Below are 24,910 nucleotides of genomic sequence, written 5' to 3' on the forward strand. Positions count from 1 at the left end.
GTTATTGGGCTGTTGTGCTCTTGGTGAAAGCTTCTTTAACAAAAACAAAATTATATAGACCCTGTCTTTTCTCAGACACCCATCTCTTAAGTCGATATCTATGAGTATCCTTCAGCACATTTCTTGATCTTATTTCTGCGTCATTTCCCGTTTTTTCTTCTGCTTTTTCGGCGCTGACTATGTTACACAATTTCGTCCTCCAACCTCCTCCAACCGACTCTTCTTTTTATGACAGGTTATATAACCTTTATAACTTCAATTCCACTGTTCACTGAGCTGTCCGAGCGGAAGTCGACACAAGCCGCTGATAAGGTGCGCTGATGACAGGACTACGCATATTCACACCTGCTTTCTGTCCTTAAAATCGCCCGAAAGCATTCACTTCATCCCCCCAGGGCAATCACCACGTCGAGAAAAATAGCTCCGCTGACCTCGTACATTTCTTCGGAATTAAAACCATCTCTTTCTGCTTCTCTCTCTCTCTCTCTCTCTCTCTCTCTCTCTCTCTCTCTCTCTCTCTCTCTCTCTCTCTCTCTCTCTCTCTCTCTCTCTCTCTCTATCTCTCTCTCTCTCTCTCTCTCTCTCTTAAGCTAATTTTAAACTTTTTGCTCTCTCTACCTCGCTCTCTCTCTCTCTCTCAAGCTAATTTTAAGCTTTTTGATATTATGTTTTCTCCATAATAAAAAGCAAGGGGAAGGGGCGAACTTTTTTTATCATTTCAGGCTTACATCAACGTCTTGACTACTTCAACAGTATCTCTTGCTGGGCTAGTTGGTGTGACATTGCGTTAAACCAAAGGAAATACAGCGCTAAGTTTTAGACGAACCACACAGAAAGACGGACGGGACAGGCGCCTGTCCCGTCCGTCTTTCTGTGTGGTTCGTCTAAAACTTAGCGCTGTATTTCCTTTGGTTTAACGCAAAGTCTTGACTACTTCTCTACTTTATTCAACCGACTGACAGGACAATAGACTTTAGGGGAGAGATGAAGTTTTTTGGCACGGTATCGTTTGGCCCCGCTTGAGGCAGCGCCTCCAGGGAGCGACAATGCGTGGAGTCCTTCTGGTAGGGCCCGCAGACGACGCTCAGCACGTTGCCGAACACATTTTCCGCCGTATCGCGCATCAGCTGGGTGGCGTCCGGGTCACTGCAGATTTCTGTCAGGGCGTCCTCACAGCAGGAGAAGAACTCGTAGTACTGACTGCAGAGAGACATCGGGAAACGAGAATAGTGAGACTGATCTTGGTGCTATGAAATTATGTACAGCTAGCAGGTGCAAAAAAATCGTCATTGACGGCTACGGTGAATTCTTAAAGTCGAACCTTGCGCGAACAGAGTGCTTTATCGCTTCCAGGCAAGATTCCCGATGGTTTTTTTTTTTCAATGCAACGAATGAATACAAATATTGGTAAGTACAGGAGGAGGTCCCAAAGCCAATGGCTGCATAGGGGACCTCCTGTTACAAGTATACAAAACAAAAATAATTAAGTGCAAACAACAGCGGATGAAAACTGTAACTGTTATATAATATAAATGTGAAACACGCAGAAATACATGATAGCGTAATATAAACAGAATATAAATTGGGAACATGTTATATAAATGCAAAACAGAGGAAAACAATTGTATGCGGGATAAGTATTTTTATCAATGAATTTTTTTTTTTTTTAGCCCGATAGCAGAAAAGTACGAGAATTGCTCTTGAAGGCATGAATATTAGAAGATTGCTTAATTATGAATGGTAATGAATTCCACAGAAATGAGCCAGAGAAATTAACTGTGGATTTGCCGTAATTAGTTCTGGGTTTTGGCAGTAAAATATTATTTTGGCATGAAAACCGAGTGAAGCTATGTCTCGGGAACTGGGTACTATTAATTATTGAGATGGGAAGTGATCCATTCATGAACTTAAATACGAGGATGCCAATAGAATAATGAAACATGGATGAGACTTCAAGGATGTTATGAGCTTGCAGCATGGGCGCAGCACTGCACAAATGGCTGTTAGAAGTAATGATGCGTATGGCTTGATTTTGTATGTGTTGTAGCGGAGCTATGTGTGTTCTGTATGTGTTTCCCCAAGACGAAATACAATAGTTCATATGGCTATGGATGAAAGCATAGTAGAGAGAAATGCGCGTGTGTCAACTGAAGTAATTTCGCACCTTGATGAGCACCCTTATGCCGTATGCTAATTTTTTTTAAAGGGAGAATATATGTCTGTTAAATTTTAAGTGACAATCAAGATCTATGCCAAGGAACATCGCATGATCAGTGGCAAAGAGCATGTGAGAGTTAAGGGAAATATGTAAAGATGCAGGAATAGCCTTGAGAGGAGACGAGAAGATGACAAAGCTAGATTTGGATGCATTAATTGTAAGCATGTTATTTCGACACCAGGTTGCTATGTTTGCTACATCGGTATTCAATTTGCGTGTTAAAGAATCTATGCACGAGTCAGATGCTAGTACGGTAGTGTCATCAGCGTATAATATACATTCAGAAGATTTAAGGCACGAGGGAAGATCATTAATAAATAAAACAAAAAGAACTGGTCCAAGGATGGAACCCTGAGGAACGCCAACATTAGTAGTCTTGGGTGTAGAGCAAGTATCAGATATGCAAACTGCTTGGATTCGGTTTAGTAGGTAGCTGCGGATAAATGTAAGTGCAGGACCAGATACTCCAAGGGCATTTAATTTATCTAAAAGTATGTTGTGATTAATTGAGTCAAATGCCTTCGAAATATCAATTAATGCGCCCGCTAATTGACCACGACCAATAATATCTTTAATCATATCAGTTAAAGAAATTAAGGCTAATAGTCGAAAAACCTGACCTGAAACCGAACTGATTAGAAGATGTGATGTTAAATTTTGTGAGGTATTTTGTCAGACGGACTACAAACAGCTTTTCAATTACTTTGCTAAAAAAGGAAAGAATAGCAATGGGACGATAGTTACTTGTTAGGCGCCTGTCACCTTTTTTGAAGACGAGTATTAGTTTGGCTTTTTTTAGTGCGCTAGGGAAGATACCGGTCTTGAAGATTAAGTTGACGATGTAAGAGAACACATTGCAAATCAGAGAAGATATTAGCTTGATATGGAAAGAATGGAAGTTGTCAAGGCCTGGGCTTGCACCTTTCTGATTCATAATGACAGTGCGCACCTCATCAGGAGAAACCGGGAAAAGGAAGAAATTATGAGGTAGACGGGGGTACATGTGATTGGGGTGAGTAACGGGAGGTTGATCGATGACAAATGAATCAATGAAAGCATTCGCAATGTCACTAGTATCACGACAAACATGTGTGTCTGTTTGGATTTCCTTTATAGGAGCCGTAGTAGGAGTTCTATCTAATAATGAATTGATCACTTTCCATTGTTTTTTAGAATCACTACCAGCTTGGTTTACTTCAGATTCATAATATTTTTTCTTCGCAGTTTTGAGTAGCCTGCCAAGTACATTGCTATAAGTTTTATATCGTGTCCGTAAATTAATATTAAATGGCTGCTTCTTAGTCTTTTTATACAGATTATCCTTTTTCCGTAGACATTTCAAGAGACCGGTAGTTAATCATGGGTTGTAAGGGTTGTGATACCTTTTTCTGCAATATGTCACTGTAGGATTTTGTTGTGAAATGTGCTGTTTGAGAAACACGAGAGGACAGGAGAGACGGCACAGGCATTCAAGTGCGCTTGTTTTCTCTAAGGATGATAGAGTCGATTCCAAGGAAAGGCAAGCGTACCAGGGAGAGGCAGAAAGTTAGGTCGGCGGAGGAGATCAGGAAGTTTGCGGAGGTGAAATGAATACAGCTTGCACAGGACAAGGTTGAATGGAGGGTAGGTAATGGTAGTGGCCTGTTTCCCTGCAGAAGGTGCAGTTAGGCTGGTAATGATGATGACTTCCAGAACACACTAGTAGCGAATAATATGCTTAGTCGAATCTCCCAAGGTAAAGCAGCTTCCATTTAAGGCAGTAATACTTGACAGGAATCCACCAAAGCACAGCATAACGGCTTCGCAGGATAGCTATAAAACATTCTGTAGTGCCTCACGGTTGATAAAATATTAGTATTTGTTTGCTACGCCACGCGATACTTGTGCTTTCAGGCTCAATCGAGTCTAATGGTTCTCTCATTAAGTGACTCGATGAATTTTACTCCACCCAGGTGTTATCGTTCCAGTCTCAAGAAAGATGAAACAACCATGAAACCTACGTAGCCTGCTATATTAAGCTCATATATATGATGCCGACTGTAACTGATATAAACGTGTCTGTATCTTATGCTTCTAAGATAGGTGCCATTGAGATATAGTCGCTCGGCATCTCTTTGCTGTTCATTCGTATGCGGTCGCAATAATTCGCAAAAAGAAGCTCCTGTGCTTTTTACGGCGCTGCCTTAAACCATGCCACAATAAATGGCGTAACAATAGCGGGCGAGAGGACAGCAACAACGTCATGTGCATCTATCATCTATACCAAGATAAACTGCACCAAACTACTGTTTAGCACATTATACTAGGTTTAGTCATGTTAGATTTGTGCAGTATTCTGAACTGCCCTTGGTATAACCGTTAGGAACCTATGCAGACTTACTCACCGACGTCACGATTACATGCTGGCCGCTGCATTTATTCCAAGCCTTCCTGAGGTAAACAGTACGTATGGCCACTATACCGGTGTCCAGTTGACCGGTAAGCCTAAAACGCTTCTCCATCCAAAACATGGCATGAAAATGCCTGCGGCGATACTAGAAGCTTACTGGCACCATAACATATCCTCGTTGCGAGAAAAGTTGATGGTAATTGCGGATTAATGACCCGCTTACATTAACTCGCCTGAGTTACATTTGCACTATGCTGTCAGCGACTGCTAGAACGCAATGGGAAAAAACACAGCCGTCGGCATGTTCCATGTTGCTTATCCCTGATTATAGGTTGACCGAAGGCGCGGAACTATTGTCCAGACCGCATTCTAGGAAAGTTGTAAATAAAAGCACACACACCTAACACTTATGACAGGGGCACACACAACATCCGCCCTTGACGCTACACGCTATAATTGAGTCTTCTTAGATTTGAATTCACGATTTATCCTTTCATGATTCTTGCTTTTCGGCTAAAGTTTTTGCACCTTCCTCTGTGGTGTAAATTTTATCTTGAAAGAGTGTACCATGATATGTCAAATTCATGCCATTATGAGCTGATAGAGGAACAAGCCAAATATATTCAGCCCCTATTGCCATTTTTGTATCGACAGAAATCATGGATAGACTTACGTCGAGTGAAAGAGATTTATACGGAAGGCCTAACAATAAGTCATAAATAGCCTCTTATTACTAAGCTACCTCAAAAAACCTGTATACACTTCCAAGCTGCTCGGAAGGCACCACATAGAATTGACGTTAACGCGGATGGCAGACAAAAGGCTGTCATGAAATTAGACTTTGTTGGGCGGCCTCGTGTGCATCAACACAAAACTCTATGGTGGTGGGGGCAGAAAGTTCCCATTACGACCAGCGGGTTAGTAACTGCAGTGCGCAGTTTAGGCCGCGGCAAGAAATAGTATAATATATAAGGCTTATGTAAAGCCTACGGCAAACTTTAACGCGTTAACATATTTTACCGCGGCTTCAATATCATTCCGGATAAGTCTATAGGCTCTTATCGAATTGAATTCCGAGTGCTAAGTCCGCGTGCCGGTAACTTAAACAAAGACCATGACTCTTCGAACTGCTTGCGTTTGAGAATGATCATTATATTTATTTTAATGAGATAGCGCTAAAGGCCCCGTTGATCTAAAATCCGGATTTGATCGCCGGCGTCGGTGCCGGCGTTAGCGTTGTGGGCGAAAAATCGTGAACATAGCGCTTGCAGGCGGTAGCTGGCAGCTGACATGGCCGCGCACTGACAGGGAGTAGGGTTGAATGACGTTATGTTTAGCAGGAGCTGGCAACTCAGGCATCTCCATTCATGCGGGAGGCCTGCCAGGAACCTTACATTCCCGTTACACTTACGCCAAGCAGACACGTTCATCTTTATATGTGCACCGGTAGCCTACGCTATCACGTCATACCATAAAGGCTACCATAAAGGAGTACCATACGATAAAGGATTAATGCTACATGCACAATGTACGGGTCATGAGCCATGACTATGGAGAAAGTTGCATTTCATCATTACTGACTGCACATGTCATCTTACATATGGCGTGGCACCGTACAGCGCCGTGCTGATATCATTCGACTTTCGCGCCATAGCCGCTACAGCCACAGCCTGCTTCTGTGCTAATGGGGCTTGCATAGGGCCCTATTCATACGTTGCCTCGCATTATAGGGAATTCGTTTGCGCACAACTTTGTTGGTTACGATAGAGAAGACTGGTTCCACGTGGTTTTAAGACGTCGCTTTTCTGGTGATTCCAGCTAGTGACAGGTGGCTGTTAGTGACCAGTCAGCGCAAGGCTATGTCACTGCCAACTGTCACTTGCCGGAGCCATACCCGAGATTTTTCGTTAACAAAGTGGACGCCGACAACGACTTTTTCGAACGACGAGGCGTTTAACGCTATCGCTCTGAAACAACGGAGGAGGGCACAGTATAAACATGGGGAAGAAAAGTGTAGAAGCAGAGTAAGCTGAAAGCGTAAAGATGGAAATGTGAGAGAAGGGCACTACTGAGGAGTGGAAAAATGCAAGACAGACGTGAAGGAGAAGGAGAAGGAGGAGGACAGGACGTGAGTGGGGCAGTCTGTATAGCGGTAGTAGCTGCTGCCATAAAATCTGCCACCGTTACTGACACGACGCCACAGCATCGCAAGAATCGCATTTTGTATGGTCGAAAGATGCTTCAGTCATTCCAATGTCACCCTTCATATAAATAAAATCTGTAGAACAGCGAGGGGAATATGGACGAAAACAAATGAGCAACTATTCTATTAAGCATAGAAGGCTTCTAGGTCCAGTTTTCGCCTCTGCGCTGGGGACATTGGCGCACATTCGGATTGGATAAAGAAGCAGCTATATAACGTGGTGCCGGACCTAAACAAATACAGTTAAAACTCGATTTAACAAAGTTGAGGGGAGCCGCAAAATATTTCGTTAAATCCGGAACTTCGTTAACTCGATGAAGGCATTTCCCGGTCACTTAATTCGATAAATTCGATTATTATATGGTGTCGCGGTAGAAGGGAAGTACCGCGGCATCATATTTGCGAAGCGTAAATGCGGAAACGAAATTGCGTTTTGAAAGGACGTTATAGCCAACATAAACGAAGGCACAGGGAAACTATACTGTCACGTCGTCTTTACATGCAATACCAACTTGTCCACTATGCTACGTTGCTACAATGAAATTGCGGCCCACGCAGCCACCGACACCAATAGCGCATATGAAAAGAAGCAACAAAAAGTTTATCTCGGCAAGAAGGGTCCCAGGGGACTAAATTTCTTTATCAGCAGTCATCCCTGATATTTGCTTGCTTGCGGTTTGTAAGCAGCATCTGCCGGGATTTTTGCGCATTTTTTCTCATGTGTTCCGGCAAACTGTCACGGCAATCTGCCGTGACAGTTTCTTTCCGTGTTCACATGCGGCACCGCTGCCGACACCGGGGCGATGGGCCGGCTTTCTACCGCTGGCGAAATATCGTGAATTAACATCAATATAACTCGCGTTTCGTACCACACAGTTTGGCAAAAGCGAAACGTATACAGTTGCTGTACGGTGTTACCTTTGGGGCTCGCAGTCAATACATCCTTGAGTATTTTGTGTAAAATAGACTAAAAATAGACTTTTTCGCCTTCATTTTTCAGCAAATGTTTCGTTAAACCGGGACGAATCGCGAAACTGGTTTAGTTATTAAGAGTTACTAAAAGCATCGGACCATATGAGCGTCTGAGGGAGAATCGATATATATTCGTTAAATCGGGTCTTTCGTCAAATCGGGTTTCGTTAAATCGACTTTTGACTGTATTGGCGAAGTTTTCGTCTGCCTCCTGGTGCCAACACTCTGAGCAGGGACAGGCTAGTAAGCTATAAAGGGATTACTGAGCACTATCGGCTAAACAGGGTAGAAAACCCACCGGCAGATATGACACTAAATAAGAGCCAAGAAATCATCTGGAGGCGCTTACAAACAAGGACTTCTCCGAATCCAGCCACCCTTCTCCAGCGGTACCCGGAACAGTTCTCAGATAGATTCAAACTATGTCGGGATAGAGCGGATCTAGTGCATATGATTTGGGCGTGTCCAGAAATCTAAAATATAGATCAAGAGACCAAAACAGAATTGTTTTGGGAGACTCTACTTTTAAGCTAACATCCTGAAACTCAGCTAGGTCTAATCCGACTGGCCGAATACGCCACGCGGGTGCAAGGACTCCAGGCTGCCGTCTAAGCGAATAGGTTGACGCCTATCCTGTATCTTTTGTAAAATAAGGTTTTACCACCACTACACTGATGCGAACATGCCACTCCGCAACCGGTGCGACGCACATCCGTCACAATAGTCTCATCGTGATCCCGTGGTAGGCGAGGCCTTTCTGTAGTGGACTGCTGACTGATATCAAAGGAAATGGACTAGGAACTGTGAGCAACAAGTGTGCACGAAAGAGGATCGGGGTATTATGGCAAAGATATTCCTTGTTTCCTCGAACAGCTGCAGACTGGAACGGCCTTCCGGACAACATTGCTCTCATCACTTGCACACCACAGTTCATCTATAGTGTCAAAACTTTCCCGTTATTGTGATTATGTATTTTTGCTCTTGCCACCCCTCATGTAACACCCCTTTTTAGGGGCCTTTAAGGTAATAAAATGAAATGAAATGAAATGAAATATAAAATGACATTGTTTACCCATAGCTAAGCGCCAGTTTTACGCGCAAAGGCCAGAAGTGGTGCCGCCTAAACGGGCGTGGTTAGGCCTAGTAGGATTACCTAAGCCTAATAAAGCTCTATTATGTTTATAAATGGCTATATACGGCTAATGTGCTCCGATGGCAACGTATTGCCGCGTGTTTTGTAATCATATGAAACCCGTAGGCTATTGCTCCAAGCTCAACCATTGAAACCTGAGAACTCAAATTTCCCACATAGCATTGAAAAACGTTATTTTGATGCAATAACCCCACACAGCTTTCTGACACGATGTCATTCAAATAGCATACAAATATCATGCAATGTCCTAGATTATCATAAAATATCTGCCTTCTTTAAAGCATTTTTATTTGTATCAGCAGCACGCACTCAATCAGGAAGAAAGACACCGCACATGCGAGAAAAGTATTCTTAACAGCAGGCGTTGTGAAATGTCTATTGACTAAATTCAGTGGGAAAAGGACGGTGTTACACTATTAACGAGGAAAAATGAAATCACAAAGGAGTCGTTTTATAATAAGTGGCCCTATGACTTGAATCAAGATAATGTGTATTAGAAGATACTACTGACAACAAATATTACCAAGATGGCTCTCTTTGTAAATCTTTGAAGACACTATTAATATTTCGGTAAGATTTTGCAGCATCGCTTTATGTGGCAATGCATGGTACTATAAGCACCAAGCGAGACAGTGCATCTCATGGATAATAAAAGAATTCCGTATGCATTCGCTGAAGAAATAACTGAAAATGTTAGCAGGATTTGTGAGTGAAAAGCAAGTATGAGTGGTAAACTGGTAATTATAGTATTTGTATACCCTACATTTCAAGATGTACAAAAAGGAACAATGAGAGGAGAGTAAATTTGAGGTAAGTACCAGCCTAAGGCGAGACAGTTGTTGACAAACTACAAAAAGTGCTCAACCTGCTACCTCCTGCCAAATCACAAACGGAGCTTTCACTGATAATTACTCTGAGAATAAGGCCTCCCTGCGCAAACAATGCGAGCGCGTCTTACCAGCAAGCGTAGGGTATCTTGAGCTTTGGAGGCGACGTGCGGGCCGTGACGTACAGGTCTTGCTGGTATTTCCCCACGCAGCCGTGTAGCCTCTCACCGGCTCGGTTCATGCACTTTACGTGCTGGAAGTACCCTGCATTTTGAAAACAAAAAATGTTAACGAGGCTCCTTGTTCCTGAAATATAGTAACCGCATTGGCTCTGTACGTGCTTGCGATCGCCAGAAGCAAAGCTAACACCCCGATTTCAGCTTCACTCATTAGCTGCTACAAAGCATGTATGTATCCCTGGCATTGGACAGTAGATACTTATAATTTACTCTCAGCGCCATGCAGAAGCTGGAATTGCAGTTGAGTATGCAGCCGCAGTATTTATGTTAAATCATAGATATTGCATAACAGATGCACGCAGCGTCTTGCTAGTTTACTAATTTTATCCGTTCACTGATCCTTTTAATTCGAAATCTGTGCAGGCTTAAGCAAACCCCACTATGTACGCTTATGGAGCGCCAGCTGGATGGAACGGACTTACTACTTTAAACTTGCTCTTTCTGAGCGGCGTAATAGTAAGCTAAAATGAGCCGATATAAGATTATTCAGCCATACATTAGTCACCAAATGTTTCCAAAATATTTGCTTCGTTCTCTCCTACTAACAAAGAATAGAGCGTGAAATCAGCGTAATTACCAAAGTTCGAGAATTTATTGCTCCACACCTGAACTGTATATTGTTCTTTCACTGGCAGCCCTGCTGTTTCCAACGTTTGAAATTAGATTGACAAGTAAATGAATACTTAAATAATGAATAAATAGGCAAAACTATGAAAGTAGTGCGAGACCGAATACAGTGAGCGCAGCAAACCAATTATTTTATTATCTCTAAAGATATCAATATGGCGAATCATATAGACATGATACACACAGGCACCCAAGCATTCAGGATTCAAAAAAGTTCTACAAGGCTGAGAACCCAGCTCACGCACCCGGGAGATGTGCACCGGGAAAACTAATGTCAGGCTACCCTGTAGCAAGGTGCAGATCAGTCCTATATGTACAGGTCCCTTCATATTACGTTCTTCCTCTTGCCCCTATGAAACAAACAGCATTTGATAAATCCTGATCCCATTTTAAGCCTGGAAGGTGCGATCATGCATTCAAAAGTTTGTAAAATGCGTAGAACCACTAGGTCTTGCGTAATTCGTATTTTCCACATGAATCGCAGACTGTCAGCTATTTTTAATACTTTTTCTTTGTTTTTCACTCAATATTTTTCAGAGTATACCTAACTCTTAGCACCCTGTTTTTTTCTTTTTCTGCACTCCCCCACCCCCCCCTCATCTTTCTAACAATGCTGCCATGAGCAAAACATGCTTGCATAAAAAAAAAACAAGCACTTCATAGTGCTGCAAGGCAATCATTTCTCGTGAAAACCGCAGGAAAATGTCACCGCAAAAAGTGCAAATGAACGATAATGCTCATAGGCGTTTTTTTTTTTTTTTTTTTTTCACTTGTGTACCTCTATAGTGAAAAGACTGCCGGCAGTAATCGCAGGAATAATAGCTCTTAGACATTCGCAAACCACATACTCTTCACCCAGACATGCTCTTTTCCCTTCACTGCCAGTTAACTGCCAGCTTTTGCTCGTTTACTCCAAAGATTTGTATTCCGCGTCTGCCGTTTTCATCGACCTAGCAACCACCAGGAGCGGTTCGAAAAATTAGAACCTGAAGCCACCTACCGAAAAGTTACCGTTTCCATAAAAATCACCAGATTTCCTCCTGGAAATCGCTTTCCATGGGGAGTCGCGTACCATTACCCAAACCCCTTCGAAACACATCTTTAGGCTTTGCCAAGCTGAAAGCCAACAATTCCTTGCCGGATACTTTGTGGGGGATCCAGACTCTAGTAGACACAACGTCTCAAGCTCTCTTCTCCCAGCCCAGGACTTTGACTATTTTATTCTTTGTGTATTATAGGGAGGCAATGCACGCAGTATGTAGGCACGCATTGGAGTGCCCCATTCGAAAAGACATGCACTTACGCTTGTGTGCGGGGTGCGACGTGTCGCACTTGCTCTCGAGCTCTTCGACGACTGCGCTCACCGCCACCAGGGCAGCGCCACGGGTGAACCCCAGCAGGCACCGAGTCGCGTAGTCCTTGGCACAGGCGGCGCTTTTCAATTCCTGCCTAAAAGACAAGAAAAGAAATGATGTGAGTGTTGATTCATAATTCAAAAGTGAGCAAATTCAGACCAAATAGAATTATTCATATTAGTACTAGCTTTTATGTGCACTCCAGTGTTCTCTGTTCCACACACTGGGCCTTAATTTTGTAGTTATCGTTTACCAACATTACGAATCGACCTCGTCGTTGATGACCATCGTGGACGTGGGTAAGCTTACTTACTCTGAGACCTCCACGGCATCTGCTATGTATGGGCATATAGTACACTGCTGCAATTCTACCCCGTGCACAAGTGCGTGAGAAGCGCTCATACAAAAAACCTCTGTCGTTCTTTCTTTTTTGCCTCCTTCACTCGTTTTTGTTCTCTCTCTAGAGCCCTTGTTCAAGTCCCCAGTCATATTGAGACAGCAACACTATACGCATTTCCTTTCTTAATAAGCTTCCCCATTCTGAAACATTCATTTAGGTCACAAATACGGAACTATGGGAATAGTCAGTGAATGTTAGGGAAGAAAAACGAGCAGGGTGGTTCATAGTGGTGGACATGAAAATTCCTGTGATACATTGAGTACCATGTGAAGCGTGATCTAAGAAAGTAGAAGAAAAACCACCACCGGCACTACACTTTGGTGACCGCCCATGGTGGGTATGTGCCACGTTTCAAGAGGCCAACAACAACAAGGACAACAAAAGATGGTTGTGGCTATATTTTACGGCGAAAGCCTTTCTTGGCTCCTGAATTGCGTGGACAGAGAGGGTCGGTTAGGAATGTCGGTCAGAAATGTGTGCGCACAAATTGACACCTAACGCTTTCCTTACCGTGAAGAAAATGAGAGCTTATTGCAGCTTTCGAGAGAATTTTCTTGTATGCGCGGACGGTATTAAATTTGATGGTTTATGTAACAAATGAAATGCAAGGGGAATAAACGAGCTCTGTAGGAATTTAACTTTGAGCTACAAAATATTGATTGAAACAGAAAATTTCTAGTTCCAAAAATAGGATTTTGCGCAAATTTTCCTGGAATATAAAAAATTGAGCTTATTATTGCCCTCGTTTTTCTAAAACACTAAAGCTCTAAGCTGTATGGTATTCTTATCATAAAATAATTAATGGACGCGCAGAGTGAGGCCAGCGATGAAACCGAAACTAACCGGAACGCGAACGCCGATGCTAGCTTGGTTTACGTCGTCGTCGCTGTCAAAACTTAACGGAAACATAAAACTTAACTTTACCTACCAATGCTAAAGGTATTATGTTCAGGCTTGCTGTTGCTGGAAGTGTCGATAAAATCAAGGGCACATTATGCCAAGGCAAAGTATTTGCACTGTCTTTCAGATGGCCATTGTTGTTTTCGGCTTGAACACTACCGCGCCTTTGCAAGAAGTAAAAACAAATGGCAGCCTGGGAGGAAAAAAAAAGAAAATAGCATTAAAATGAAACTTCAGTTTCCTGATTAATGTCACGTGGCTCGGCGTGTCCGCAAACAAAGCGGAACGGTCAGAAATCGGAGTTGAAATCATTATTAGCGGTCTAACAGATGTATTCTGGGTGCGTTCAGAACATGGAGTCACACGAGAAAAAAAAAAAAAAAGAAAAACGAAACTACATTGAGACGTAAACTTCATTTGTCAGATTACGTGCCAAATGACACAGCGTGCTCGTAAGAAACGCGGAAGGCTGTATATAAAAGGTTGCGCGAAGTTATATTTAGCGGGCTGACGATGTTCAACGGGGGCGGAAAGGAAAGAGTCGTGTCACCTCCAGGAATAGAGCCACCATCCTTCCGATCCTCAGCTGTGCGCGCAAAAGTCTGCATCATACAGACATTTTTTTTTTTCTTCAAACCAAACATTTTTTGCAGAATAAAGCCAATGTAGAGAATGTAGGGATATAGTAGCATCCAAAATGTAAGTCTTGTTTTACCTATGGCAACACCAAAGGGTACATTCGACAGAACCAAACAAGAATTCCCGATTGCACAAGTAGATACACGAGTTAATGTGCCATCAAGAGAAAAAGAAGATAATACATGCAGCAATAGGGGGAAGCGGTAAATATGAGAAAGAACCAGTGTTTGGGGAGAGATTGTAAAATTGGTATTTGAAAGAGGGTAAGTTGCGTCCCGTAGGCAGCTGGAAAATATTTGTCATAAATGTGGAGAAGAGACCACACGTGGGAATAGCACGGTTGCGGTTTGAACCAAGAAAACTCCGACAGTTCGTGAGGAAAAATTTACTCGGACGGGTAAGGAAAAATGCAAGAAACAAAAAGGGTTTGGTTTATGAGGTTTAACGCCGATGACAATTAGTTGTCGTTTAGCTCTGGTTAACCCTAGTTAAATTGCGAAAGCAGCGGCGGAAGCTTCTTTTGCCTGCTACATTATTCCCCTATCACGCCCTATCAGTGTAAGATGCTACATTATTGGGGACACTTAAGCTAATCCTTTAAGGGTATGACGCTAGAGCGTAAGCTACCAGCCCACATATAAAGTCACGTTTCAACCAAGCTTTACGGACGTGCCTGCGTGTAACGAGAATGCAAACGGTTCTGGCAGGCTGATGTCTGATATCAACTCTTCCACATGAAAAGAGCGACCCGAGTTGGCAGCTTCTGCCCGTGGCATAGGGGTAACGTGAATTCAAATGTCATGGCAGGCTGTTTTTTTTTTTTTTTTTGTTTTGTTTTGTTTTTTATGAGGAGACGATAGCTACGCCTCTTCACGGCGTAGCTGCGGCCACCCAAGGTCTCGCTTTGGCTGTCGGAGTGTTGCTTTCACGACAAAAAATATTTCGCTTGCTCCGCTGGCATCGTAGTTCAGCGTGGGCTTTGTAGCTGCCGTGCGGCTTTATGAGGTCAGTACCTTATTATGTCGGTAGCCGAACCCATTCCTGTGAAATCGTTCATTTGCTCGGCATCAACAATGTCTTGCTATCGATAAGGAAACTCGAAGCGCTGCAACAAACTGGGGGCACAGCACGCGCTGTCGAAAGGGTTATATTGGCTTTAGATCTGTGACTCCTGCGGCAAGGACACCGATGGAAGGCAAAGCTCAAGAACGACAACATCAAGACCAAGCGAGAACGCAAAGATCGCGCGTGCAAGCATCTGCAAGACCCACTTACTTGCAGCTTTCGGCGAGTTTCTGCGGTGTGTCAGGTATCTCAGGACCTTTGGCGAACACGATGAAGTCAGTGCCGCAGGCGTCGATGACGTCGTCGCTGCAGCTCGGGTCGTCCTTGAACTGCGCGCTAGCCGAACCTGCAATGTTTCCCTGTTATCGAACTCGAAATCTTTGGCACCGCACACGGTTGCAGGCACATAGCACTAAAACAGCAATAATGCGGTTCATGCGCTGGTCCTTGTGCAGGACATGCAGTTTGTTCGCGAATTCCACCACGAGTGACATATGAATTGAAGCACTTAAACACCGCGCAATACGTTTATGTGTGGTCGAGACTAGCCTTGCAGTGATATGTCCGAAAATGATGTCCATATGTTAGACCTAATAAAGTTAAAGCATTTTACTACGATATTTCGATAATGCACGCCATGACCCCAAAGGCAAATAATACCTTGTCGCTGATTCAAGATACGTTTAAGTTTTCTTTCTGCCATTAAATGACTTGCAATGTTTAATCTACGGCCAACGAGAGGACCAAACACTTTATACACGCAAGGGTAGAAGAACGGGCAAGTTGGTAGTTCATCTTGGGAAAACAAAACAGCGCACACTTGACACACGGACAAGAAAAGAAACGAAAATACAGCGATGGCATTACTTTATACACGGTTTGAGATTAAATGACTGTAGGATATTTCGCTCAAATTGTTCAGGGATAGTACTAGTTGGTACCGGTTGGTCAGGGAGACAGACCAGGAGAAACAGACAGGCTGCGTTTCTGCCTCCGTGTCGATTTTCAGCGCCTCCGAAATAATAAATAGATTGTTACCGCAGACAAAAGTTGCCAATCTTCAGTGAGCAGCATACGATAGCGTTGTAAAGGAAAAAAAAAAACGAAAATTCTGCAATGGTGAAAATTCTACAATGCAATGGTGATAGGTAAACAAGATTTCTTAAATGAGTTGTTGGAGCCGTGTATAGGCTGAGAAAATAAAGAGTTAATAAGTCAACGTGAGGTGCAAAGCGGCTGGTGCAAGACAGTTTCTCAGCTGTGCGACGGTGTAATACAATTTGAGGAATAAACAAAGCTGTGAAATTTTACGCAGAAGTGCAAAGAGGCGAAGATTGAGGAATGCCTCTATAAGGATTACGCAGTGTCGTCTGTCGTACTGCGATAGGATAAAACGGGCCGCGCGATCTTGAGTGGCTTCAAGCTGATGGATTAGACTGGTCTGATTGGGATTCCAGATCGCTGAGACATATTCGAGTTTGGAACGAATGAATGTTACGTAAGCGAATTGACAGATAGAATGAAGGGAAAAAGAGAGGGATCGTCTAATAAATCCAAGCAGCTTGGAAGCATCTGTAAAAATTTTCAGTGTGCCCAGACCAGGCCAGTTAGTTGTTTACAATAATTCCAAGGTACCTGCATGATTTTGCCTCGAAGAGTGGCAGAGAGTTTAATGAATGCGGATAACTGAGGTTTTGGCGTTTACACGATACTTGCTTGCATTTATATTTCCTTTCGTTAGCAATTCCATTCACTGACAATACCATACTCTGTCAGAAAGGAGCGAGCGATTATCTGAAATTTTCCACAAGCTTAAATTATATTATTCCATACGATTCGCTCAAACAAGGACTAAGTAAGCGTTCAAAATTATTAAAATCAAGCCGAATGTGTTCTCAATGTCTCAAATAGTTTTCGAATAATTTGCGAGGAAGTCCAATAAATGCGCCGTAATTTTTTCTGGTGTATATTTCAATACCAAAGCCCTCTCCGAAGCTGCACAGACTACTTCTCGACGAGTTCATTTTGCTTTGAATGGAGCTCATGCACACCGCGAAGCGGTGGCACCCTCTGCCGACCACCTCTGCCGACAGCTCCTGCTGACAACGATGAAACACTAAAGACTTTCACCTTAATAAATAAATAAACTTTGTCTCCACCGGGAGTCGAACCTCCCTCCCCTGGATCCCCAGCCGAGCGCTTTACCAACTGCGCCATTGCCTGGATCAACATGATGATGATGATGATGATGATGATGATGATGATGATGATGATGATGATGATGATGATGGTGGTGGTGATGATGATGATGATGAAAAACATTTATTTATTTTTTTACAGGGTAAACGTTCATCATAATTATTCATAAAAGCTTTTCGCGTTAAAATTTATTTTAGCTATATCACTCTTCGATTCGTATTCGGCTAGTATATTATCGACCTGCCTGTATGCCACTCGATAGAAAAACTATATTTTAGCAAAATAGGAGAAATTGTATTTCATCAATTTTATATGCAGAAATATGGTCGCCGTGGCAGCTGCTTAACATATTTTCTGGCTGTATTACGTATATGCCGCTCCTACACCGTGGTTCCGCATTGCGTGGATGACTGCTGCTGGGTTTTCGACGCACATGAATGCTTTGTCGTAGTATATAAAATTCATATATATGACTTGTGTATATCTTATGCATTTACCTATCACCAGGCTTATGGTGTGAATATAGTTTATTGGCTCAAGGTCGATCTCTGTGCCTCCTCGAGGCACCGCCACAGCGAAATCGCAATCAAGGCCAGTGTAGCTTTCGCTACAATAACTCGACGTGGGATCAGTGTTAATCCAATGTTTACGGGAAATCCCCACGGTATAGTACATTTGAAACAAGAAGTGATTACTCATTGACATCCACCTAAGCGCAGTAGTACGGTTACAAAGAAAAATTATGAGGTTTTCTCAGAAATTTAGTAGGTAAAATAAGGAGTAATCGTTCTTTGTTTCATTATTGCACAATGTCCTCACCGTACTTCAACAAATATGCAGTTACCTGATATTTACCACACTCTTTCACATATTTCATTGCATGTAAGCCTTCTTCACTGCCGTGCTCGTTTCCGAAAGGGACGTCTCATTCCTCCATCCCACTGGTATCATTAGCATGCTGGTTATTTTGGCTGCGGTAGAGATGTGTGCAAAATTTTTCAGGCAGTGTGCAGCTACCTTAGCTATAACATGGTGACCAGTTGGGCCAGTGATGAAACCTAGCATATTGGGCCAGCGAGAGGCGCAGAAACAGAAGAAAAAAAAAGAAAAAGAGGTACACGGGACAACGCTGTCCCATGCATGTACTACATTATCTTGTGTTTCCCTGTCTCCCTAGTACGACATCTTATCTATATTGCTAATGATGTTGTGCCACTTGTCTTTTTGCTAATGACATTGTCCCGCTTGTCTTTTCGCGCACATATTTGACCTTTGCCGGTTGCTAATCAGTACCAGTACACAACAACCAATAAACGTTACCAGTCGAGTATGCGCACACTCTTCCTCGTGAGGGAAGTACACTTTCACGAGTGTGCCCCTGCAATTGCGTTAAGACGCTCGGTAAAAGGTCTTTAACTGTTAAAAATAGCACGTTAAAAGGTGGCTGCCATACAAAGGACTTCTACTGATGTTCTGCCAAGCTTTGAAAAGAATTCTTGGAAGGTCAATTTGGTTGCGAAAAAAAAAAGACGCAGGTTATGCTTATTAACTGATATCACGTCAGGTAAAGTGATTCACCTTGTATCCTCACCCATTTTGACCTGCGATTTAAAACGACTTCGGCCGCATATTAAGTAAGCAAGCAGAAACGAGACGTTGAAGCAGCGATGCGGGATCCACGTAGACTGTGCACTAATGCCCTAATTCCCTTGCCAACAATGTTTTTTTTTTGTTTTTTTTTTTTTTTTTGTACGGACTGGCACTCGACTAACTGCGACGTTGCAGTCTCAGCGATAGGTGCCAAATTATCTTTTCTTGAAGCTAGAAAAAGCTTAGTTATAACAGGTCGTTTGCATCACCTGTTTACCGGTGAGCAGAGCTTCCGGCAGGCGCGAAGCGGCCAACCTTCCCCTATTTCTCACTTATTTCTCTCACGATCTTTCGTATTTTTGGCCTGTGCGCGTCCTTTTGCTTTATCCCTTCTAATTCGAAGATGCATTGCCTCAACGGCTGCAATCGCTATGCGAGCATAAGTTCCTTGAAATCGTGTAGGCAATCACGCTTTTTTTTTTTTTGAGCCACACAAGTTACTCCTTGGCGCTGTAGGATTGTGTGTATAATAGGAATCATTGATGTGTGCTGTTTACAAGGCGAGTAGACCACCTTTTTATCTTTTATTGACGGTGACTTCTGGAGTGGACTATGTTATACTGTGAGTGAATGTGTGCGTAGATGGTGACTGCTGGAGTGGAATATGTACTAATAAGTGACTGTGCGCATAGTGGGGTAGATTTCACAGATATAAGTGACACTACGGTGCAGCATTTGCCGGCAGAAAGCAAGGCTAATCCTACCTGTGGCATACAACAACTCAACTCACTCAACTCAACTCAAATCAGGGGGACTTGTCTTCATCTGGGAAGGGTTATAATTATATCCATTCGTTTTATTTTCAACAAATACGATAGCTGAATTCACGTGTTAGTGCCGTACATGGCCGCATTTGTACCCGTTGCACGTTTGAAAGCTTGTCGGCAACCTGGAAACTGATGTTTTGCTTATAATGAATTGTGAATTTTAGTTCTAGGTGTATTATGATGAGGTAATTGATACGTGGGAGCATGACGTACTCCTGTCTTATTTTTTGTTACTTCCATTAGGACTTCGGAAAACGTATGTACATTTGGCTGCTTTCTTCTGGTCTTAATGGAACCGAACGCTCAGTTTCAGTCTGCCAGATATTTTTTCCCGGCTCACGTAAGGCTTGCTATTTAAAGCGGTTAATTCTGCAAAGAACTTAGATTTTTACCATGAAGATTATTACGTAGTAGAAGATTTTTACTGATTACTTTTTCACCAATTATGCGTCCGCTTTTATGTGCCCCGATGCTGAAAACCATGATCAGCGAGCGCATTAGCAATTGCATGTCGACAAAAGTGGTATCGCGAAATCTAACCAGCCATGAAAGTAATCAATCCTTATTAGTGTAGAACTAAGCACATTTTCCTTTCAACAATGAAAGTGTTTACAGTACAAAGACGGCGCATCGGCATCGTCAACGAAAGCTTTACGAGACCACGATTACCGCTTGATCTCAGAAGATCAAATGAAAAACATTGAAACCAAATCACCGATGAAGGGAGCGTTGTTTTTATTCAAGGGCGTACTGGAGCAAGCGTTAAAAGTAATCAAACATGACAAGTAATCATGAAAGTAAAAGCAGCTCTGTCCAGTTAAAAAAATGGGCGATATTTCAACAAGACGTGGCACATGATGAGCTACAAAGATTATGGCAGGGTGCTACCGCAAAACAGCACTGCAATTTGTTTTGTGCAAATTTCAAGGCCAAATTGTAATAATAAATCCCCGTTTTTTGTTTTGTTTTTTTATATGTGCTCAGACCTGCACACGAAGCAATGTCACAATGTCACTTCCTTTCCACCATAACCTTATGTCACCCTTTCACCAGCGTTCAGTCCATTTGTTTTGCTGTTGTTTTTGCTAGTGCTGTTACTTGTATTATTAAAGTGCTTCTGCTCGAAATATTAAAGTTTGTTGATCCCTGCTTTGCATTTTGCTACCCTTTGACTTTGGGTCGTTTGGAAGGGAAATGGATTGCTTCCGTACCAAATTACATTTCACATGCAAACTTATGAGTAACACAAGTGAAACCATCCCTATCCGCAGGCTGCCATGTGCTATGGAAATTACGGTTGTGGAATGCAAGCAAAGAAAAGCATTTTGTGCGAACACGAACGTATTAATTCGTTCTCTCCCAGGGCACCAATGTCTTCGCCAAAAACGAGCTTTCAGTCATTTTTGTAATAGGAAAAAGTATTCTCTGAAGGAATATTCTCCGCACCGTCGATTCATCACAAGTCTCGTCTTCGTCTACATTATGCCAAAATAATGTAGTGCACAATTTCCAATCTCGCTGTCACACTGAACTTTGCACACCGAACGTTTCCGGTGGATAGCATTGTGTGGGACTGATTACACGCTCTCACTAGAAATATCTATCAAAATTGCTCACAGTTTCTATCCAGGGGACTGCGATTTTATCAGGCTCCCCAAATCCAAGGCACGTCATATCGAGTCACATGCCTATGCTATTCTCTTTGCGTTGCCATGGAGCGTAGCATCTCGGGATAGACTTGCGCCTTCTAGACTAGGCTTGCCGAGTTCATACAGCAACAACTTCTAGAATGTACTATTTCATCTTGTTTTTGTCATTCTATGAATTTGACAGCGGTGCTACTATTCGAATCAGAAGGCCTGTTTGGTTACTGACAATGCGAGAATTCCTCTCAGAGACATCTGAGCAATACATTTTAATGTGTATCAAGCCGATCACAAGTGTCTATTGGGCGCCCTTTTTCATGATATTTCTTTAACAGTAAAGTATGTGTGGGTAGATATGTACTTTTCTGTGCGACGTCACATTACTATGGCGGTAGCGACAAGAGGATATGAGCGATCTGTACAAAGCGAGCAGTCGTGGTTGATGCTTTGTGAACTGGAAATCATGGCCTATAGAATTTCAGGAAGCTCATCCCGGCGCGTCCGCTCCTGGCATACGAAAACTAAACACATATGACCTAAGAATAACAGAATTGAAGACATGGAGAAAGGAAGGTTTCATACTCCCACAGTGAATGATCATATTGTTGTGTAATACGACCATCAGTCAGAGTCAAGGTCGTATCATCACCGGACAAGTATTCATGCAGTCCCAGCCGTTCACTACTAGAGATTATGAGGCACACCTTCTTCAAATATTTCTTTTTGACACGAAAGATTGGTTTGTTTGGCTGATGGGGTTTAACGTCCTAAAGCAAATCATCGTCGCGAAATCCAGAGCTCCTACACAGCCAAGGGACAGTTACATAAGTTAGCATGTCCGGTAGGTTCCTGTTCAGGCCAGGCTCCAAGCCTAACGCTTCTGATCAATGCAATGCAAAAGGTAAATGTACCATCAATAATGGTAATGCAGGCTCGTCAGATCACAGAGTTTTATCAGCTGCGCATATTTTCTACTGGCTACCGGATTGCCGAAGTGTGCATTTGCAATCAGTTAGTAGAAAGGTCTTTCACATGTATAGTAGTTAGATCACCAGATACGTAAACTTCCAGTCTTTTCACTCAAGTTAAATACGGACTGCTAATATCTGTCGCTGATGAAGCATTTGTAGGCACTTCCCTCGCGTCGTTGAGGAGCCAAATAAACTATAGCATTTGGAAGCAGATCTAGATACTGTTTTGCTCGTCAACATCTAATGGCTGAAGAACGTTCACAAGCTACATGCACTGGAGGAATTGCTTTACTTGGCCGCCAGCGACCATTTTTAAAAACACCCGAGGAGAATTTCGCCCACGGATAGAAAAAAGTCTTTTTTTTTTATGTCTTAAATAAATCACGGATCCCAGTGGTGTCAGACATCGTCATGTTTTAGGTTAATTGATTCTGATCATCTACGGACATTCGCTGCCTTTGGATACAGAGTTCTGTCACTCTTCGTAACATGGTGATTACACCAGAATCGCGGTCATTGTGGCCAAATGCTTCTCGAAATATTTAAACTCTATGCAAGGTTTCTTTTTTTTTTTGTGCCTTCTGTTTCTCCATATATAAGGAATACCTGAAATCTAGATAGCTTTCGTATTAAGCGAGCATCAAAGTATCTGAGTCCAGAAACGTCACTCATTATTTTGCACAAATTGTATGCCAGGAACGTTCCCGTGGGCTCACTGCCAAAATACTACCTCGCTACTGCCACAAAATTGGTTTCGCGAGGTGTATCGGTGGCTTGACCGAGGATGTAATAATAAGGCAATGACAAGATAAACTGGGTGCCTTTGCCTTAAAGCTGCACAGGACTTGGGCCCGCTTGCACAAAACAATCTTAAGACTGTCTTAGCTAAGTCCAGACTTAACTGGAGTCTAAAGAATAGGCCACCAGCATGGACGCTTAAGACTGGAGTCAAGACTTGGCTTCAGTCCTGACTTGAATAAGTCTCTTGTATGATTACGACTCTAGTGCTGTCTTGGTTAAGACACAAGGACGCCAGGTGTCTAAGTAGAGAAATTAGGGAAATACAGGGATGCGCTGGCACTGTCCCTGCTGTAAGATGCACACATTCCGTCAATTTTGCGTTGTGTAAAATCCGTGCCATTGCTTTTTGCGGCTTAAGATTGTGTTACGAGGAAAAATGCCACAAGTGGCTGCTGAGGCCGTTCTGGGAAGCCACTCTGGTGAACATGAACCCGAAGCGTTCGACGTTCGGAACACGAGGCGTCTTAAATAAGCTTGGTCTTTCTAAAGACACCATTTAAGTCTGGACTTAGCTCGGACTTTATCGTGCAAGCCGGCCCTGATTTAAAGAGAAGCAACCCGCAAGCAATGCGCTTCCTCGCACCATTTGTGCCCGTTCTCGGTTATTTGTGCAATCATCGTGTGCTGAATATTTTACTCGGCATCTTCGTAAAGCCGGCCCTCTAGCTTACTTAACTGTCTCGCATTCAATTATATCATCAATGCGCGTTTTCTTTTTCTTTTTTTTTTTTTTTTTTTTTTTTTTTTTTTTTTTTTTTTGCCGCTCATGCTTCCCAAGGACCACGATTTCCGCTACAAAGCAAGTAGAACACCAAGCAAGACACAGACGCTTTCGACTCACCCTGATGACTCCACAGAGTGATGAACGCGACGAAAATCAGACGAAGGTATTCCATCACTCAAGGCGCGCCCGAATGGTCAGAAAGCAAAAGTGGCGCTGTTTTCCTGTCGGTCTGCGCACATCGGTTAACGAGCCCGACTAGACCACTCACACCCACCCATACAGGCGTTTGGAGAAGCAAGCTCGCGTGCGTTCGCTTTCTTTATTCAACTATTTATTTTCTTAGTTCGGACGCGACGACACAGTTACGTGACAACCGGCTGCCGATTGGATACCGCCCTCCGAAACACGCACACACGACGTGGCTATCGAGTTTCGCTCTCCTGTAGACCCGTTAGTTTGCGCCGTTTATTTTAATTCGCGTTCTCCTTGACTTCTTTTTCGCGCGCTTTATTTTGCAAAGTGAACGGCAGCCCCGCCGAAGCCTTTCGGGCTTCACCCGCCCGTGTGTTTCTCCGCAGAGAGCCTTGCCCCCTTAGCCGAGCTCCCGTCGCGGGCCCGTCTGCGATGAAAGCGCGGGAAAGGCGAAAGCGGCTCCAAGGTCAAGCCCCCGAGCGCGCGCATTGCTTTCACGCGCGTGCGCCGCTTTCTCTTCATTTCCCGCGCTTTTACGTCTCTCCTTGGCGCACTTTTTAAGCCTGAAGCTGGCAGTACGCCTCCTTCCCTCGCTGTATATATATTTTTTTTCTTTCTTGCGCGCAGGAAATGAGGTTAAGTGAAGCCTGTTCTGCCTTGGGCACACCCTGCGGTGTGCACTTGAGCGCATGCTGGCGAGACCAAGGTGTGGTTGCGTTGTTTTTAATTATTGTTTTCTTGTTTTTATTTATCGTGTCCTGTTTAGCGGAGCCGCGGAGCACGTCGTCTTGCCGTCTCTTCTGGATGTCAACAACGTGCGGGTGCACCCAGGCGGAATACGCGGCGTGAGTCGTGCTGGTGTTTACAAACAATCACTCCCCTTCGCGTGATGCCACATGGCACACTAAGCACCTACGCATACCACTGCAAAATCACGTCATTGAATGGTTGCGACAAGATTTTTAGCTAGTGG

At 43.3% G+C, this 24,910-nt stretch overlaps 1 protein-coding gene across 1 annotated transcript; it reads right to left on the bottom strand.

Annotated features, from left to right (window-relative positions):
- Nucleotides 1-947: 947 nt before the first annotated feature.
- Nucleotides 948-23,917, bottom strand: LOC146175714 (uncharacterized). Its single transcript, XM_084580851.1, has 5 exons — nucleotides 23,863-23,917; nucleotides 15,198-15,333; nucleotides 11,932-12,077; nucleotides 9,894-10,026; nucleotides 948-1,200 (listed from the first exon to the last, which is right to left on the bottom strand). The coding sequence occupies exons 1-5, from the start codon at nucleotides 23,915-23,917 to the stop codon at nucleotides 948-950; spliced, it is 723 nt and encodes a 240-aa protein (XP_084436977.1).
- Between the last annotated feature and the right edge of the window lie 993 nt (nucleotides 23,918-24,910).

Source organism: Amblyomma maculatum, chromosome 10 (assembly GCF_055883805.1).
Source record: "Amblyomma maculatum isolate TAMU_Amacu chromosome 10, ASM5588380v1, whole genome shotgun sequence".
NCBI classification, from domain to species: domain Eukaryota; kingdom Metazoa; phylum Arthropoda; class Arachnida; order Ixodida; family Ixodidae; genus Amblyomma; species Amblyomma maculatum.

Excerpts from the sequence above, each read along its gene's own strand:
- LOC146175714 (XM_084580851.1), bottom strand. The coding sequence starts at position 23,917 with ATGGAATACCTTCGTCTGATTTTCGTCGCGTTCATCACTCTGTGGAGT. Across the intron at positions 10,027-11,931 it reads GTCGCACCCCGCACACAAGC|GGTACTTCCAGCACGTAAAG; the intron begins GTAAGTGCATGT and ends TTCAAAATGCAG. Across the intron at positions 1,201-9,893 it reads AAGATACCCTACGCTTGCTG|TCAGTACTACGAGTTCTTCT; the intron begins GTAAGACGCGCT and ends GTCTCTCTGCAG.